General features: G+C 34.9%; 2 protein-coding genes across 5 annotated transcripts in view; both read left to right on the forward strand.

Annotated features, from left to right (window-relative positions):
* Window positions 1-328: 328 nt before the first annotated feature.
* On the forward strand, window positions 329-11,860 carry LOC140058876 (coatomer subunit gamma-2-like). The gene is made up of 21 exons (XM_072104643.1): window positions 329-445; window positions 873-925; window positions 1,021-1,173; window positions 1,426-1,581; window positions 2,528-2,620; window positions 3,755-3,958; window positions 4,100-4,140; window positions 4,242-4,296; window positions 4,574-4,720; window positions 4,893-5,003; window positions 5,916-6,089; window positions 6,676-6,919; window positions 7,147-7,222; window positions 7,323-7,426; window positions 7,545-7,673; window positions 7,794-7,856; window positions 8,273-8,415; window positions 9,147-9,315; window positions 10,203-10,300; window positions 10,683-10,818; window positions 11,209-11,860. Exons 1-21 carry the CDS (start codon window positions 406-408, stop codon window positions 11,436-11,438), a joined length of 2,619 nt encoding a protein of 872 aa, XP_071960744.1. The 5' UTR covers window positions 329-405; the 3' UTR covers window positions 11,439-11,860.
* A 945-nt stretch (window positions 11,861-12,805) lies between these two features.
* Window positions 12,806-21,330, forward strand: part of LOC140059626 (SRSF protein kinase 1-like) — a 51,040-nt gene continuing 42,515 nt past the window's right edge. For 3 of the 4 annotated variants that reach the window (XM_072105616.1, XM_072105619.1, XM_072105617.1), the window contains exons 1-2: window positions 12,806-12,876; window positions 12,963-13,053. In XM_072105616.1, coding sequence (XP_071961717.1) covers window positions 12,861-12,876; window positions 12,963-13,053 — 107 coding nt within the window. In that variant the 5' untranslated portion in view covers window positions 12,806-12,860. Of the gene's footprint in view, window positions 12,877-12,962; window positions 13,054-20,586; window positions 20,835-21,330 lie in introns of those variants that run through there. The other variant, XM_072105618.1, reaches the window with a different exon arrangement.

Genomic DNA, 21,330 nt, shown 5'->3' on the forward strand with positions numbered 1-21,330 from the left:
GGAAATTGTTGTATGTTTTATTTGCATTCGATCAATAAATGTGCAGTATACGAACCTATATACATTGTCATTTTATATTATTATTAGGCCTATGCCGGATATAGACTTTCAATTCATCTACCAGGAATACAATTTCTGCATACAATATGACATGTTCTTGCAAAATCAGTCAAGTTTCTATTGTTTTGTCAATTTAAAAATCATGAAATTTATTGTTAAAATACAAACTTGTCACAAAAAATACCAACGCCACTCTACCGAAACCGGGAACCATAATGCGTAGTTCACCTGCGCAGAGATCAAAAGTGACGTGGCTTATTATTGCCGTGTGGGTAAAAAGACACGTACGAAGGGAGTCAAAATTGTGTAGCCTAGCTAGTATAATTCATCAAATTACGCGAAACCATGCATATGTTACGAAGAGATAAGAAAGATGATGAAGATGGTATGTTTTTTTTTTCTTTGATTTTTCAATTTGTATTGTTTATAGTTCAGTGTATAATTGTTTTTATCAACTAGCAGGCTAGGCCAGTTGGTTTGCCTTCTCACACCGGTTTCGAGCTTGGAATCCACGGGTGAATAAATGCTTTCCGTCTGCACGTTCCCAGCCTGTTTATAAGGCTTAGGCCCAGCTAACTAGGGATTCCCCTAACTAGTCATGTCGCAAAAGTTATAAATTCATTCGTTATTCAACACATAGGCTAGTCCTATAAATTATATTTGCTATTCCATATTCCATTATTCATATACAACAATCAATTGCATCTCTGTCTGTACTGCATTTTATTTTTAGATGGCTTTTTTTAAATATTTAATAATATTATTCAAACTTATTGTCACCGATTTGAACATTGTCTGATTTTATCATACAGGTGGCTCTTCCAATCCATTTCAAGGTTTGGACAAAAGTACCGTGCTGCAAGAGGTAAGTTGGTACAAACAAAATAAAGTTTTTAATTACTGTATTATATATTATGTAAATAATAATGAATATTATTTTTATGTTACGTTTTCTTTCAGGCACGAACATTCAATGATACGCCAATCAACCCACGTCGTTGCTGTCATACCTTAACCAAGATCATGTACGTGATTAACCAAGGGGAACACATCGGAACCAACGAGGCAACAGAGGCTTTTTTTGCTATGACAAAACTTTTCCAATCTAGTGATGTAAGTAGTAAAGCGGTCCCAAGCCTTAAAATCAAATTTCATCCCATGGGGTAATAAGTATTATAAAGGTTCAATAGATAGTCGCTGCACTGTGGCTGACATTTGATTTGCCCAATTAATATGATAGTGATATTCCCAAATATGGTAGTGATATTACATCATTCATCATGTATATATATTTGGGCACATACATCACATAACATTTGATGTTAAATGTCTAAATTATATATATATATATATTGATATCAACAGGTGACTCTTCGTCGTATGGTGTACCTGCTGATCAAAGAAATGGCAACTATCTCAGAAGATGTGATCATTGTGACGAGTAGCTTGACAAAAGACATGACCGGCAAGGAAGATGCGTACAGAGCCCCTGCCATCAGAGCCTTGTGCAAGATAACTGACGTAAGTTACCTTCTTGTTGATAGAGGTCAGAAATCAAAGCAATTACGTAGCAACATTTTTGCACAAAATTCCAATGTTTTTGTTATCGCTGTCAAAATGATTGCACACTAAGAAATTAGTATTATTGACAGTCAGCCTAATTAAAATTATAAGTGACCCTATCAAGGCTATCTAACAACAGGATGCTGAGCTCCGGAGATCAAATGTTTGTCATGGCTGCAACACGATAAGTTCCATACCATCGCTCGTTGCAGAGAATATGTACATAGTACAGTACTGTTGGTATTTGTCGCAGCCAGACATAAGATCAAAGGACTGTTATAAGTTCCTATCTTTTCAAGGCGAGCTCAGTGTCCTGTTGTTAGATTGCCTTGATCAGATCCTTATAAGATTAGGTGGGGCTGAGCCTTTGAAAAGCTCATATACCCAATTTGTTTCACCCTTATAGAGTATCACGCTGCTGACGTCACAACGGTAGGTGGCGTTGCGTGGTTGCTAGCGCAACCAAAAATGCGTTCAGTCTGCCTGAGAGACTCCAAGATCATCAATGGTTTGGAATAGGCTTATTGAAGTAGTCATTTTAAAACTTAATAAGTTTCAATAAAAACAAACTAAAATTTCAAAAGATCACTAAATATTTGTTTTTAATAATCTACTTATTCTTCAATTAAAGTTAAGTTATTCAGTTAAAATAAAAAAAATCAAGCTATGGTACATAATTTGATAGAAATACAGATCTTTACTGTTTATCAACATAGTAGCGCTGAACGCATTTTTTGGTTGGCTAGCAACCATGCAGCGCCCTCTATTGTTGTGACGTCACATCGTGATACACTATAATAAAAAGGGACACCTGACATGGATCATGTAACGACACCTGACATACTATGATCACAACTGTAACATCACTATTTATTGACCCATAACATTTGATATATCTTTACAGTGTACCATGCTGCAGGCCATTGAGCGCTACATGAAGCAAGCTATTGTAGACAAGGTTCATGCCGTCTCTAGCGCTGCTCTTGCTTCCTCATTGGTAATTATCATTTTAATTAAAATTATTAATAATTATGACGTCCGAGTTTTCTTGTTTTTGATGAAATTAAAGTATGTCTTGTTTAGTATACCATAGAACCACTCCATTTATCAAACTTTTTTAATAGTACAGTAGAACCTCCATTTTACGTACGGGACCGAAAGGCGTACGTAAAACAAGGGATTCGTAAAATCAAGGTTGACCTTAAATTGACCCCCAAATACGTAGAGATCGTAGCTAGCCGTATTTGCCTACTTCTGTACAGTATGCAGGTGGTCACTAGCTAGACCTAGGCCTTGCCTAGACTATTCAGGCCAGACTAGCAGGCCTAGCAAGATGTGAGGCCTAACTAGAAAAGTACAGTATATACAGGCTGTACGATGTTTAAATAAAGTGTAAAATATTATTGTTTTCTATCAATAAAAACAGTCGCTGCTTTAGGGGGAATGCACGTGCGTAGCTTGTCCCACAGACAGCAGAATTCCTCACACAGCCATGATTGTGGCTTTGTGTGCTTTGTTGTTGTTAAATTGCGCCCTCAATGTAAGAAAATGATGACGTCATCGGTTATTTTAAGCGTACGTAAAATCGAGGGTACGTAAAACACAGGTTCTACTGTACAATGTACCCTGTAAATGTTATGTAATGACGTCCAAGTGTTCATGTTTTTGACAAAATTAAAATCTGTCTTTAGGTTTTTGTACATTGGTACATCCCTACTAAGAGGGCACAGGCACTGTATGTTATACCTTCTAATCAATCCCTATTTAGTTGAGACCTAAAGCTCTGTCTACACTTTCCAACTTTATGTGACAACAAAATGTGATATGCTTATGTATGGACATAATGATGTCATATCACTACCATATTTAAGCACATCACACATTTTTTGTCAAACTAATTTGATAGTGTAGACAAAAAGAGCTTTATGGGACACTTTGTTAGGTCCTGTAGATCTCCTCTTAATAAGAGCTCTATTGTAATTGAATTCATTTATTTATCAACCTTTGTTATATGTATAATGTAGCCTAATATGTGGCCTTTAAATATCGGCTGTCTATTATGGTATAGATTTTTTTTTTTATAGTTATTTTTTTATAGTACTTTTTACTCATTTATATATGCATTTGTTAGCATCTGATGAAGGGCAACCATGATGTAGTAAAGAGGTGGTTGAATGAGGCTACGGAAGCAGCGTCCAGTGACAACGTTATGGTGCAGTACCATGCTCTAGGTCTGCTCTACCACATCAGAAAGAATGACCGTCTTGCCGTCTCAAAGTTGATCACCAAGTACACCAAGCACTCTCTTAAGTCCCCCTATGCTGCTTGCCTGCTGGTAAGACTGTAGTGGCCAGAGAGCCGAAAATATAATTCAACTTTTAACTTTATTTATAAATATATCTTGTTTATTTAAATATCCAACAAAGTATATTAGTAGTGACTAATATGATCTCCTAACTTTCTATTTTTTGTTTAGATTCGTATTGTGTCTAAGCTACTTAATGAAGAAGACGATGGGTGAGTAATTTTGAACGAATAAATATTCAGAAGATTTGACCTCTCTTTTAATGATTCAAAATCTTTCAATTCATTTAAATTTTTTTTTTCTTATTTTGTAGACATGATGGACCTTTGTTTGACTACATTGAGAGCTGTCTACGTCACAAGAGTGAGGTAAGTTGTTGCTTGGAATAAACCAAGTCAACAGTAATAAATAATAAATATCTGTAACCGTCACCATGTCTGGTTATCGCGTACATTGGTTAGGGTCATGTAGATTTAATCTTGCGATATTACTATGGAAAAAACAAAGGGAAACACACTATGGCCAACCCTATTAAAGGGACACCCGGATTAAAGAGACATTTTGTTGAGTTTTAAAGGTTTCCCGTTAATACTGATTCTATTGTATGTAATTTCATAAGATCCACTAATATATTTTTTTTTATAGATGGTTATATATGAAGCAGCCCAAGCTATTGTGAACATGAAGAACACGACCGCTAGGGAGCTAGCCCCTGCTGTGTCTGTCTTACAACTGTTCCTCAGCTCACCTAAGCCAACGTTGCGTTATGCCGCTACCAGAACACTAAATAAGGTTAGATTCCTGTTCTTGATTGTAGCTTAGAACAGAATTTTTATTTTCTTTTTTCTGTTATTCCATCACCCCAGAGAGTATTGAGTATAGTATATTGAGTACAACAATACTACTTCTGTAGATCTACATTATTTTTTGTTATTTAATGAATTGTTTATTGTTACCATGGCAGGTTGCTATGTCACACCCAGCAGCAGTCACTGCGTGTAATCTTGACCTAGAGAACCTAATCACCGATAGTAACAGAAGTATTGCTACTCTGGCTATTACCACTTTACTCAAGGTAAGTTTGTTTAGGACACCCCAGATCAAGGGACACCCCAGATCAAGGGACACCCCAGATCAAGGGACACCCCAGATCAAGGGACACCCCAGATCAAGGGACACCCCAGATCAAGGGACACCCCAGATCAAGGGACACCCCAGATCAAGGGACACCCCAGATCAAGGGACACCCCAGATCAAGGGACACCCCAGATCAAGGGACACCCCAGATCAAGGGACACCCCAGATCAAGGGACACCCCTATTAAAGGTATCAGTTTCCCGTGAAACCAAAGAACTTATAACACAAGAATCTCCTGTTCTTCAATTTGCATTCAAAACACAGTATCGGAAGTACAGGGTTAAAAGGTCAAACTGGGCGACGCCATTTCACAGCATGGAGCAGCGCCCCCTCCAAACTAGGAAGTCAATTACTCTACCCCCCCTAGAGTATTAGCGGATCCCCTCTATGATTTTGACTTTCTAATTTGATGCGGGCGCCCTACTCCTCAGTCAATTACTCTATCCCCTCTAGAGCATTAGCAGATCCCCTCTATGATTTTGACTTTCTAATTTGATGCGGGCGCCCTACTCCATGGCTCACAATGGCGCCACCCATAGCTCTATTCTATCCCACAATGCCTTTCGAAATTGTTACGCGCTTCGGACGAACAGGAGATTCTTGTGTTATAAGTTCTTTGGTGAAACTAACAAAAATAAATATATAGGGACACTTTAATCAGGAAGTTTCTCTTTACCAGGGGTTCTATTTTAATATTATCACTAAGTTAGTTATGTTATTGTTGTACTTAAGGTTTCAGCCAAATTTACTGTTTTAATATAATGATTTTGCAGCAAAATATCTTGCATTTATTTTATTCAAAATTTTATTTGATTGCATTTTAATATAAATAATAAAACTATCTCAATAGACTGGGAGCGAAAGCAGTGTCGATCGTCTAATGAAGCAGATATCATCGTTCATGTCGGAGATCTCGGATGAGTTTAAGATTGTGGTAGTTGAGGCTATCAAGTCTCTTTGCATGAAGTTCCCCAAGAAACACAAAGTGATGATGAACTTCCTATCCTCCATGCTTCGGGATGAAGTAAGAATAAACTTACTAGCCTGTGGGGCTAGATGTAGATTTTGTTAGTCCAATGTGGTAGAAGAAAAACATATTATATTCATCATTTGTTATCTATAACATTGAATACTAAAATTGTATTTTTATCATTAGTGTGTTGAGAGTATAAGAGAATTATTAGATGCTAAGGTTGACGGGCTAGCTATACAATTTGCTAGTCTATTACTTAGAATAGACTATCTATGAATGGATGATTAGGTGGGAACACGAACGCTAGTTGATCATACCCAGTACCGTTTGATCGTACGATTAATCGGGAAACCACCTCACAACATTATTTAATTTTTTTTTTTATTTTATACTAATCCAACAGCGAGTAACTCACTAATTACAGGATGGATGAACTATTTTATAATTTATCGTGCTTATAAATTAAGTCTCAATTGAGGCTTTGGGAGTAGAGTTGAAAGTTGTGAGTTACAACCCTGGCACTATGTCAGGATTTGACCCTGGACATTTGTGTTGGAAGGCAATCTACAGCTCGACTACAATATTGTTGCCTATAGTATAACATGTTGTATAATAACATTTTATTTGTTATTGTTAGGGTGGTTTTGACTATAAGAGAAGTATTGTGGACACAATCATGTCTATTGTGGAGGAGAATGCCGATGCCAAGGAGGACGGGCTGGCCCATTTGTGCGAGTTCATTGAGGATTGTGAACACACGTCGCTGGCAACACGTATCTTGCACCTGCTTGGCCGTGAGGGGCCACGTACGTCATCACCGTCTAAGTACATTCGGTTCATCTATAACAGAGTTATACTTGAGAATGCTTCAATCCGAGCAGGTGAGATTTACTGATTATATTAAAAAACGTTCTTGTCGCTCCTTAAGTTGGTTCCTTTGGCCTTTCTTAAGTTCCCTCTTTACATTATTTTGTTTCTTTTGGTTCATAGCTGCTGTTACATCATTGGCTAAGTTTGGTGCTCACTGTGAGAGCTTACTTCCCAGTGTTCCTTTGGCCTTTCTTAAGTTGTCCCCTCTTTACATTATTTGGTTTCTTTTGGTTCATAGCTGCTGTTACATCATTGGCTAAGTTTGGTGCTCACTGTGAGAGCTTACTTCCCAGTGTCACTGTTCTTCTTGAAAGGTAAGAAAACTATATACATTTTGAAACAAACTGACCTACGTTCCAATTTTTTCCTCTTTGTAAAATGCAACATACAAATAATAATTGCTCGTTTTTATAGGTGTTTGTTGGATGGAGATGATGAAGTTAGAGATAGAGCCACATTCTACTTATCTGTTCTCAAAGAGCAGCAGAAGCAACTCAACTCTGCTTACATTTTGAATGGTAAGTATACACTATAATGCTCTGCTCTCCAAACATTGTGCCATAATGGCTTTCAACCAAATAACAGTTTGCACACAAAAATGACTGACAGTCATTCATGCATTTATTTTTTTGTTAGGATTAAACGTGTCTATTGCTGGACTAGAGAGGGCTCTGCACAACTACACCATCGAGCCAACCGAGAAACCGTTTGACATGAAGACCGTCCCACTACAAGCTGTACCACTGATAGAGCAAAAGATACAAGGTAATCTTGCACTGATTTTATGTAGTTTTCGTTATCATGTTATTATCTACAGGGCTAACAAAATGCCTGATTTTTTATTTAATTTCTTTCAATCAGAATCTTTTTTGTTCAATGTTATAGAAAAGGCAACCACAGCCAAAGGCCAAGAGAAGAGTGCAGCTTCCAGACAAGAAATATATGCTGGTAAGTATCGTTTCAAAATGTTTTTTGCACCGCTCCTTTAGGCAGTTATATTCCCAGAGGACATAAGCATTAGGAAGCAGTACCACACGCGAAGCTATATTACTATCGTTGACAGAAATGGGAATATATAAACTCTTAATAATTTATAGGTCCATGCTCGACGACCCAAAGCACGTCTGGGAAACGAGAGTATATGAGATATTTTGGTTGGGGGCTTTCTTTCTCTATTAACCACATTTTCTCCTTTCTATGTCCTGACTAGAACCAGCAACAAATAAATACATTGGATATTGGTCGCAAATCACAAGCTCCTTAACAATAGGAGCTATAGTAGTATAAGTATATTTTACCTCCTGCATGGGTGTATTCATGACATAACATTAATACAGCATTTGTATATGATGTGTCATTCACAGGTCAACTGGCTGCTATACCCGAGTTTGCTGACCTTGGACCTCTGTTCAAGTCCTCATCAACGCCGGCTGAACTTACAGAATCAGAAACAGAATATGTGGTTAATTGCATCAAGCACACATTTGCTGAATATATTGTATTCCAGGTAAGGCAAATTCCATAATACAGTGTCCTATATGCATCACATGTGCTGGCTATATCATAGGCCATATACCTAAGCTAAACTTAATATAATACTGAGTGCCACATGTGATACATATGTGAAAATGTATGGTCTATGTTGCTGAACAGATAATACAATATGTGTAAAAGGTGAAAATGTGAATTTTTCAAAATTCAATTAAGCTGTCTTAACATTGTTGTGTGTGTGCGTATATGCGTTAAGCTGTCTTAACATTGTTGTGTGTGTGCGTATATGTATTAAGCTGTCTTAACATTGTTGTGTGTGTGCGTATATGCGTTAAGCTGTCTTAACATTGTTGTGTGTGTGCGTATATGCGTTAAGCTGTCTTAACATTGTTGTGTGTGTGTGTATATGCATTAAGCTGTCTTAACATTGTTGTGTGTGTGTGCGTATATGCATTAAGCTGTCTTAACATTGTTGTGTGTGTGCGTATATGCATTAAGCTGTCTTAAAATTGTTGTGTGTGTGCGTATATGCGTTAAGCTGTCTTAACATTGTTGTGTGTGTGCGTATATGCATTAAGCTGTCTTGACATTGTTGTGTGTGTGCGTATATGCATTAAGCTGTCTTAACATTGTTGTGTGTGTGCGTATATGCATTAAGCTGTCTTAACATTGTTGTGTGTGTGCGTATATGCGTTACCATCATGTTTCGTCGTAATTAATCGTTTCTTTTATACTTTATTTCCCTAGTTTGATTGTACAAACACACTGAATGACCAACAGCTTGAAAATGTTACAGTAGCGATGGAACCGTCGGATGATTTTGAAGTGATAAGTCATGTTCCTATACCATGCTTAAAATACAACCAACCTGGAACAACATATACACTTGTTAAGATACCAGAAGACCCAATGTCCGGTAGGGATCAGTCAACCTCTATTTAGAGACCATACTTAGTTATCTAGGACCACCCTAAGTCATGTTCCTATACAATGCTTAAAATATAATCAACATAGAACAACATATACACTTGTTAAGATACCAGAAGACCCAATGTCCGGTAGGGATCAGTCAACCTCTATTTAGAGACCATACTTAGTTATCTAAGACCACCCTAAGTCATGTTCCTATAGCATGCTTAAAATATAATCAACATAGAACAACATATACACTTGTTAAGATACCAGATGACCCGATGTCAGGTAGGGATCAGTCCACCTCTATTTAGAGACCATACTTAGTTATCTAGGACCACCATAAGTCATGTTCCTATACAATGCTTAAAATATAACCAACCTGGAACATCATATACACTTGTTAAGATACCAGATGACCCAATGTCAGGTAGGGATCAGTCCACCTCTATTTAGAGACCATACTTAGTTATCTAGGACCACCATAAGTCATGTTCCTATACAATGCTTAAAATATAATCAACACAGAACAACATGCACAGTTCTCAAACAATTTCATCTGGTTTCAAATGGATATTAAATAATGTTAACTTTTTAGTTAAACCAATTGACAAGTACTTACTTGCTACGTTTCAGCTACTTTCAGTAGCCTTGGTCACGCAAATGACGTTGACATGATGTTCTGTCATTCGTCATAGTTCGGTGAATTGCGCCATCTCTTGTCTGATGTTCAGACCCGAGCATACAAAGGGGGACACCAGCAGAAAGCTGAACATCAGACGAGAGATGGCGCAACTGGTCAACTGGTTTAACTAAAAAGTTAACATTTATTTACATACACAGTTGTTATACACTTGTTATAATACAAATTTTACGTTTTTTATATTTCAGTGTCTTGCACATTTAGCAATACATTTAAATTTCTCGTCAAGGATTGCGACCCGACAACAGGAGAGCCAGATGATGATGGTTATGAAGACGAATATGTTGTAAGTGTTATTATCACTACCGCTGTGCAAAAAAAAATGTGATGTGCCCATATATGGACATGATGATGTCATGTCACTACCATATTTGGGTACATCACACTTTTTTTCTAAAACTAGTTAAATAATGTAGACAAACCTTACGCTTGGTCTACACTATCAAACTTTATGTGACAAAAAAGAGATGTACCCATATGGACATGATGATGTCATATCACAATATTTGGGTACATCACCCTTTTTTCTCGAACTAGTTTGATAGTGTTGACAGAGGTTAAGAATACAAGTAATATCTCTGTTTTAAATATATTTGCATGTGTAACATTTTTAGATAATAATTTGCTCCACCTACTACATGAGATTTAACTATAATTTATTTTTTCAGCTTGAAGATCTTGAAGTGATGGTATCAGATTATATGCAAAGGGTTATGAAGCCTAATTTTGGTGCTTCTTGGGATGAGATAGGTGATGAGAATGAGGTGGAAGAGACCTATGCTCTTGCATCTAAGACACTTGAAGGTAAAATTAATTCATGTTTTTTACTCGGTTTGTTGCAGTAGATTGATCATAAAATAATAGTTCATTCTTAGATAACGCATATAAGCAAGCTCTCATTGCACTGCACATGATTACACTGGCCATTTTTTGGATCAAACCATAATGTAGCTAGTAATCAGCGCAAAGTTGTTTCTTGATCCCTAACCGGGTACCCATTTTATACATCCAACATACTGCGTCACACAGCCTCACAGATATACTAGAACTCCCATTAATGGTACACCTTCGGGACCAAACAAAGTGTACTGTTAGGTGTTTATATTGGGTGAATGATGAGTATGCCACGGGATCCCAACAGGACCCTTACCCCTGTATCATCGTCTTAATTTTTGACCAACTCATCATTTTCAGATGCTGTGAAGAATGTAATCAGTTTCCTCGGCATGCAACCATGTGAGAGATCCGAGAAAGTTCCGGAAGGCAAAAGCTCGCATTCGTTATATATGGCAGGGGTTTATCGGGGCGGACATAATGTCGTGGTGCGCGCTAGGCTTGCGTTACAAGATACGGTCACCATGCAGATAACGGTACGCAGTACAGAGTCAACTGTCAGTGAGGTTGTTGCTTCGTCTGTAGGTTGATTCATCGTGGAAGTAATCTCATAGGCCGTTCAGGCTTAATTCTCTACCCGGGTTAGTTGGTTTTACGAACACAATTATTACTCACTTTGGTGGGTAGGAACCAACCTACCCAGGTAAATAACTAAGCCTTAATGGGCCTGTGGTTGTAGTAATATAGCTTCTACAATAGTCTTGTTATGGAAAAATGCTATTTGTTAACTAAATGTTTGACCAATATCATAAATAATTTTGAATACTTATTAATTGTTATTTTTTTAATATGGTAGTATCCCCATCTGCGGTGTAAGCCAATATATAATTGGTTCATGGAAGAAATTGACATTTCAATATTAAATTTAGTCTGTAATAACCAAATAAACTACATAGAAATCATGTTTAATACACTGTACTTTGAAGTAGATGAATGTACAACAATAAATACAGAATACACTATATAACTTAGTTGTGTTTATATTTAGAGACTGTTTCGTCTTCGAAAACGGTTTGGTATTTTTTCTATATCAAAAACCGTGTTGTTGCTGGTTAATTTTTACTCAAAATAAATTGGTTTAGTCATAGTTGTCATTTTGTGATGTAATGTGTAGTGATGAAATCATCATCCACTGAGAGTAGTCAGATGTTCCCACTATTCAGTGACATAAGGTGATGTCAAATTAAGACCATGATTGCATTGCAGATAAAAAAAATGTCCCCTCTAATCGCGTCATAAATTGGAAAAATCATCGATAGAGAATTGAACACTGCCAGTAGATGTACAAAAAAGGCTTTAAGAATACAGGAACAAGGACAAAAATATATTAATTGAGATGAAGTCGCAATCAACTGAATCGCATAATTAACGGATTGATAACAAAATTAGAGAGAATTGTCGCTCTAGGGGTCAGCTAGTCATTCTGAAGAAGTGGCTGTTTGTGTAAGAACATTAAAACTGCTAAGGTAACTTTACCAACTTTTTTTTCCAATTGGTTTGTAAACAGAAATGTCTAAATTAATTTACTACTACAAACCAGATAAAAATTTACAATCAATGTATTTCTTGCTTTATATAGAATGAAAATAAAACAAAAAGGTTACTCAGTATAATACCAGCTACTATAAACTTATCCGATAAGTAATATATTACTTTTGTTTAATAAATTACCTACTTAACAATAACAATAATGAAGTGTCTATTTGTTTATATTAAAATTAATTTGTTTACACGTTATTTATAATACGTATTGTTCATCAATTTATTTAATTATTATTTTATTGGTTACCAGTGATTAATCCCAGCCCAAGATCTTTGATTTATTATTATTAATTATTGAGGGCGCTATTTATTTTTTATACATGTGTTTTTCGGTTGGCAAACGCCATGCGCATGTACTGTTCAAATTATCATATTTTCGGAGACAAATTTGTGTTGTTGAACCCATAAAAATGAGTTCAAGAAAAGGTAAGATATCGTACAGGACTGATGTATATAATTCAGTTTCTATTTTTCATATTTCCGTTATTAATTGTTTATATGTATAATTTCAGTGATGGCTATTCAAGCCCGGAAGAAACGGCTGAAGACCAAAAATCGTGCTAAGCCTGACGACAAGGGGGCCAGCGGGAAAAAAACGGGCAGGTAACGTGCTCTTTTATTCGCTTCACACAATCATCTACCTACGTACCCAATAGTAGATGTTGGGCTAGGTTTAAAAACATGTTTCATATCATTGCAATAATATACATATGACGTTTGTAAACATTATCTTGCTAATTAATATTAAATCTGGTTGATGTAGAATTTTGACTTTGAATTCCTATTTTGAGGAATTTTGATCGGCTGTGTTTTGTTTGGGTTGGTTTTATTTAACCTGTGTGTGGGGGAAACAACATGCTGCCTGTGTGACTAACAACATGCTGCCTGTGTGACTGTGTGAAGATTTGTTCTTTTTAAAAATAAATAAGTTAATGATACATCATACTATTTTTCAACAAACTCTATTCATACTTGTCATTAGACATTGTTGATGACGCCTCCCCGTTTTCTTGTAAACCATAATTAGATATCCGTATAATAATAAATATTTTTGTTAACTGGTCTACACAACACATACATTTTTTACCAATATTTTGCTACTGTATATTACTTATGTTGATGTTTGTTTACTTTAAAGATTTTTTTTTCAGATATAGTTAAACATTAAATACAATTATTTATCATCATGTAACCCATAACTAGGCCTACTACACTAAGCAGGCTACTAACTATTTGTTACACACACAAAAAAAACTTATAAAAAAATAGTATTAATTAATATCTAACCTGAAGGACACTTGTTCAATGACACTCAACATTCCTGGTACTGCGTAATAGATACTGAAAAAGAATTCTTTTAATTTTTGAATTCCTAATTTGCAATCAGGGGCAGATCCAGGTTTTTTTTCATTTAAATAAACAGTCTTTCAAAAAACATGTCAAAATGTATTTCATAACTTTTCATTTGTTAGTTGTCAAGAGGGATAACGCGCATCCCTCCTGCATCCTTAACTGGAAATGACTTGGTTGTCTGTTACTGTGCGACATTCAAAGTTTGTTGTTGTTTATCCACATTTTACTGTACAAACCTACCTGGACATTCAATAGGGAAAAGCCAAAAGCAACAATTCTCTCACTAATGTCAACTTGTCATTTCTGACAATTTTTTTTAGTGTAAAATTACAACCAAGAAATAACCACAAAATAGATTTTTTTCTTACTTATAGTTCGAGTCCCACCCGAGAACTACTTCTCGGAAGGTATTCTCAAATGTACTTAGTATAAAGTACAAATTACGTCAGAGTAGGGCAAAACATCTTATTACTCAACTCCCTGACGCAAAACTACAATTACAATCCTTTAATAGAACACTTCTATTAGTAGGGGACATAATTTAATACCATGTACAAAAAATGCCCTTTCTCTAAAATATGTATATGATAATTAATGTGTATTCAATGTTATATAATAGTACTGTCACACCATGCGCTTCTTGTTATATGATCCTTGTTATAATATTCAAATCAATATCTAGATATCATAAACAATAGACTCGGCTCTTTCAGACCTTCTAACTTAACACAGTACCAAGCATATTATCAATTGTTACACTAGAATATTGTATTGACATCATTTTTCAATGCCATGGGTCAAAGGTGATAATTAATAATTAGTGACATTTATTGGCAATAAATACTGTTACTGCATGTCCTTGGTAATGCATTATGCATTAATAATTGAACTTGGTATTGTTATTAAAAGAGGTGTCTTAACTTTAACACCTAAATTTTTTTAAATTTATTTATTAAGGTATAAAAAAACATCAAATTCCAACCAGCAGCAAGAGCTGAATAGGTTGGATTACAATCATAAACTGAGAAGTAAAATACATCAAAAGAGATCTGAACTAAACATTAAACTTAAACTTAAACTTAAAGTTGATAGGAAGTCTGATCTGTAAAAAGTAAACTTTAATGTCCATCCTAGGTGGATCCATGGGTTGGAGGCCCCTCTTTATTTCGCAAATTGTAATGCAAAAGATAGGACATCAAATTAAGTTCAGCCCTTCATTTAACCATTTTTAGGTCCTGGACCCCGCTATTTCAAAATCCTGGATGTAGCACTGCCTCCTGACTGATAAAGCAACTTATTCCCTAGACTCCTCCTATTCAAGGGCATTTAATTAAAATTTGAATGAAGCTGCCTAATGTTTAAAAATTCTATTTACAAAATATTTTCTTTTGTTAATATAGATTCACAAAAAATGACGAAAACCGTGAACAATTAAAACGGCAAATTAGACCCAAAAAAAAAGGAATATTAATATAGCTTAATAATAATATATTTTACTACATTATGAAATTAGAAATATGGAAATCTTGGCAGCTTGCATAATTAATGTTTAATAATGTCAATTATAATTTAATACACACATGAAATATGGATTACTCCAGATTATCATTTCTAATTTATAATCCAATATTATATACTGTCCTTATGTTTTGAACATATTAGCTGTGAAATTCCATTCATTGTAGACACAGTGTGAGATATGTTGTTAAACATTAACAATGATGTGTATAAATATGAACAAATGATGTTTATTTAGTCACATTTGACAATTATTATTCATAGTACGAATGATTTTATTATGAAAAGATTATTAATTATTTTATGTTAAATAATTATTCAATCTTTTTATCCACTATATAACATTCTCTAAACATACACGATGACTCATAACATGAGGTTGGAATGACCTTTGACATTGGTGTATTATGCATGTGGAGTATACTGTGAAGTTCCTAGGAGGGATGGTATATAAACGCTTTTCAACAGGACTGAGTTTTAGGGAGGGGAGAGTTTGTACTGAGGACCAGAATGTAGATTTTTGACCAATCAAAGATCATGTTTCATAATCATTGCTCCTAATTTAGGGGCGGAGTTATATCCAGATGTACTTAGGCTAGATCCTGTTTTGCTATGTTATTTCATTTATATAAATAAACCTTTTTAGGCCTATTAATTTCAACATTTCTAACACCCAATGACTCATAAGCATGCATAGGTGACCTTTGACATATGGAATTGATGAAGCAAATAAATGGAAATAGATCTGGTTGATAAATTAGATTTTTATTGTAACTTACGTCATAATGGAGGAATTAAACATAAAAAGAAAACAATGTGGTTTCTGTTATTAATATTATGTTTATTACCACAGTTGTTGTTAATAATGAAATTATTATTTAGTATTACAATATACTTAGTTCTAACGGCTATTAAGGGGACACCTTTGTGATCCAAAAAAGTTATACTGTACTCACAGGAAAGTCACAGTGTCCCCTTAATAGGATTGTCCCCCTGTAATTATAGCTGTCTCACAAATAGAGGTTGGCTGTAGTGCTAACTATATACTTCATCTCATTCGTCTCACAGGAAAGTGTCCCCTTAAAATGAATATCTCATTTGTGAAAAGGGATGTCCCTAAGTGTGGGACGACCAAAAATATGCTCACAGATATTGACACCTTTGTGATCCAAAAAAGTTAAAACATACTGTGTTGCTGTACCCTTAATAGGATTGTCCCCCTGTAATATAGCTGTCTCACAAATAGAGGTTGGCTGTAGTGCTAACTATACTTCATCTCATTCGTCTCACAGGAAAGTGTCACCTTAAAATGAATATCTCATTTGTGAAAAGGGATGTCCCTAAGTGTGGGACGACCAAAAATATGCTCACAGATATTGACACCTTTGTGATCCAAAAAAGTTAAAACATAGTGTGTTGCTGTACCCTTAATAGGATTGTCCCCCTGTAATATAGCTGTCTCACAAATAGAGGTTGGCTGTAGTGCTAACTATATACTTCATCTCATTCGTCTCACAGGAAAGTGTCCCCTTAAAATGAATATCTCATTTGTGATAAGGGATGTCCCTAAGTGTGGGACGACCAAAAATATGCTCACAGATATTGACACCTTTGTGATCCAAAAAAGTTAAAACATAGTGTGTTGCTGTACCCTTAATAGGATTGTCCCCCTGTAATATAGCTGTCTCACAAATAGAGGTTGGCTGTAGTGCTAACTATATACTTCATCTCATTCGTCTCACAGGAAAGTGTCACCTTAAAATGAATATCTCATTTGTGAAAAGGGATGTCCCTAAGTGTGGGACGACCAAAAATATGCTCACAGATATTGACACCTTTGTGATCCAAAAAAGTTAAAACATACTGTGTTGCTGTACCCTTAATAGGATTGTCCCCCTGTAATATAGCTGTCTCACAAATAGAGGTTGGCTGTAGTGCTAACTATATACTTCATCTCATTCGTCTCACAGGAAAGTGTCACCTTAAAATGAATATCTTATTTGTGAAAAGGGATGTCCCTAAGTGTGGGACGACCAAAAATATGCTCACAGATATTGACACCTTTGTGATCCAAAAAAGTTAAAACATACTGTGTTGCTGTACCCTTAATAGGATTGTCCTCCTGTAATATAGCTGTCTCACAAATAGAGGTTGGCTGTAGTGCTAACTATATACTTCATCTCATTCGTCTCACAGGAAAGTGTCACCTTAAAATGAATATCTCATTTGTGAAAAGGGATGTCCCTAAGTGTGGGACGACCAAAAATATGCTCACAGATATTGACACCTTTGTGATCCAAAAAAGTTAAAACATACTGTGTTGCTGTACCCTTAATAGGATTGTCCCCCTGTAATATAGCTGTCTCACAAATAGAGGTTGGCTGTAGTGCTAACTATATACTTCATCTCATTCGTCTCACAGGAAAGTGTCACCTTAAAATGAATATCTCATTTGTGAAAAGGGATGTCCCTAAGTGTGGGACAACCAAAAATATGCTCACAGATATTGACACCTTTGTGATCCAAAAAAGTTAAAACATACTGTGTTGCTGTACCCTTAATAGGATTGTCCCCCTGTAATATAGCTGTCTCACAAATAGAGGTTGGCTGTAGTGCTAACTATATACTTCATCTCATTCGTTTCACAGGAAAGTGTCCCCATAAAATGACTATCTCATTTGTGAAAAGGGATGTCCCTAAGTATGGGTCGACCAAAAATAATGCTCACAGATATTCCGTAACTACAGTATTGTATACAGTAGACCTACTGTGTAATTTATAGATTATCGCATTATGGTAATTAATAATAATGTAGTCATTTTTAATCATAGAAATACTTCCTCAAAAAATGTAAACTTCTCAATCTTGTATAACCTTTTCCAGAGTATTTAATTTATGTAAGCAGTTTCGTGGAAAGCTAGACATTACACAAGGGTGTGCATTCAAGATTGGTGACTATTGTAAATGTTGAATGTACTGTAATTAATGTTATTTCATGTGCGACATCATGGCCACTGTGTAATCTGTTAATATACTGTATTTATGATATATTATAAGATTAGCTTAATAATAATAATAGTACTGTAGTATGTAGACTAGTCAATACTATTTGTTCAAGTATAATTTGTTTTTAATAATAAACCTAATGACTATTTGTTTGCCAATATCCGCTCCTCGGATTTTTACAAATTTCAGGACAGAATTTTTTAGAATAACTTGCACTCCAATCTTGTTTTATCCAAAATCTTCAAAATCATAATATTTTAAGTATAAATAAAATTAAATGCCTGTGTACATTCTTATTTCTTGAAGCAAGAAAAAGTTGAACACTAAAAATAAAAGTATTTATCTTTATAAACAATATACAAAGTGTATACTGCCCTCAATGTCCATAAAAAAACATTTCTATTTTTATGAATGTACAGTGAATAATGTATCCAATATTAAATTATTTTTGCATTCGGTTAAATTTGATAATTCTTTTTTTTTTGTTAAATGCATGCTTATTTTTATAATTTTTAACGACAAATGGAGCATATCCATGTCCATGTGTAACTGATTTTGTTTTAATCTTTTAAAATATTTTTTAAATTTCTGGTTTTTAGAGAATTTGACACGGTTAAATGATTGTTATTTGTTATAGAACGTTTTAGTATTTCTTGGTTTCTATTCTCAATTAAGGTTAGAAAGAAGTCTGTTCAATATTCAAAAAAATTATGTTTATGCGATTATTATTTTAATGGCTTCAATTTTCCAATATGCTTTCAACCGTTATTGATTACGCGTTTGGTTGCTTGTGCCTGTATTGACTCCGAGACGACCTATGTAATGTCGTTACCTAGCGAGTGTCGCGGTATTGAGTTAAGTAGCGTGAACTGTACCTCAAATTTGGTCAAATTATATGTCTGCAAATACTATAGACATAATTGGATTACAGTATTTCTTTATGTGTCAATCTTCAATTGCAATAAAAATACATTTAAATATTTACTTTCTGTATACCGGTAGTTCATAACACAATCTTTTACTTTTCGTCCATAACACAATCTTTTACTTTTCGTCCATAACACAATCTTTTACTTTTCGTCCATAACACTATCTTTTACTTTTCGTCCATAACACAATCTTTTACTTTTCGTCCATAACACAATCTTGTATGTATTTTTATAACCTAATGTGTATATACTTTTTAATGTAATAATTTATAATGTTTGTATTTGATTGTGTAGTAAGATAAGTCTATATTTATTTTTTTGTTGTTGCACATCTCTTGAGAATTGTGCCTCTGTTATAAAAGAGAAACAATAAAGTTATTATTATTATTACAGTGAATTCTTTTAAATAAAAACTTTTTTTTATTGTAACAATAATTATTATTATATAATAATAATTAGTGAGTGAGTGGCCGAGTGAGTAGAACGAGTCTTCTCGGATAAGGACTATAAACCGTAGGTCCAGTGTACACAACTTGCTCGTGTGCACTTTAAAGAACCTAGTACATCTTTCGAGACGAGTAGGGGGTTACCCCGGTGTATTAGTACATCACTGCCACTGATCACCAACTGGGCCGTCTGGGAGATCAGTCTTTGACTGAAGAGGTCACCCAGTATAAAGATAAAACAAACAAACAAACAAACAAATTAATAAATAGTTTTTTAAGCAGTGTGAACTTTACCTCAAATTTGGTCAAATTATGCAGACAAATTACTGTTGTTTGTATTTATTCTTTGAAATGTACTGTAAATCAATTATCCAATAAAAACACATTTAAAATTTAATTTAATACATATTACATCATTTTTTTAATTATAACAATATGTAAACAATTATTGTTGGTTTATACAGGTAAGCTAGCACTCATAGACTACTAACACCACTACTGGTTTGTGTAATATGTAAACAATTATCAGTAATGATTGATAATATTTGTGATAATCTATTGACAATTAAAACATTTGTATCAGAATGATCATTATCTGATTGTGTTTGTTCACACCTGGTAACAATAATTATGAAAGTAATGAATATTCAAATTATATTATAAATATTCATAACTTATTGATTATTCATGAACCTTAATTTAGGATCAAATGGCAATTTAAACATTTGTATACAACTCATTGAATTTGCTAAAATCTAACGAGACGATATCTTTTTATTTTTCTCCTTTGTCGTGTGTGTCTACGTTCTTTTCCGTCCAATTTTTGTTGGATCTATGTTTATCCTCTTCGTGACTGCTTGTCTATTGTTTGCTTGTACTGTATTTATCCATGTTCATTCATGCGTGCAGAACACACTTCTGAACTAACAGCCTTTCACAGGTCTGTTGTAGCATTTAGCTATGTTTCTCATGGCAGTGTGCAGTGTGCCTGTATGATCAAGCATTGGAATTATATAATAATATCTGGAATAAACACAAGTTTTTATGTATAGTACAGTATGTTTTTCTAGGCTGATTATTTCATGACGTGGGTTGTGATTACAGGAGCCATGGCTGAGGTGGGAGAACAAAGGTGAGTCTGGCCCTGTAGTTCAACTTAAGCCTATCAACACAATGCCGGGCATTGTCTCATAAACAAGTCCAAGGCCACATGCTTATCTAACAGTACATTGTTTTTCCATCAATCTGGAACTGATGGCTTAGTCTGTATTTATACGACACTCTAAATTCTAAAGACGTATTTAATGCTTGGACGTGTTCTATGAAGTTGAGGTCCATCCGAAAAACATTTGCTGTTATATAGTTTTGTATTCCTAAGCAATAGAGTAGCATAACCCCCCGGGGACATTTCCAACACGCATCACCAACTGACAATCAACAAATTATAGGATTCACCCATATAGCCTTTTATGCAATTAAATTCTGATTACACATACTGTAATCTCATAGTACAATACACACTTTACAGTATAATGTTATATAATCAGGCTTGTTGTATCAGTAATGGTTTTTTTATGGGTTGGAATGCACATATAAAATTGCAGGTGTTTAAAGTGACATATATAGTA

Source organism: Antedon mediterranea, chromosome 9 (genome assembly GCF_964355755.1).
Source record: "Antedon mediterranea chromosome 9, ecAntMedi1.1, whole genome shotgun sequence".
NCBI lineage: Eukaryota > Metazoa > Echinodermata > Crinoidea > Comatulida > Antedonidae > Antedon > Antedon mediterranea.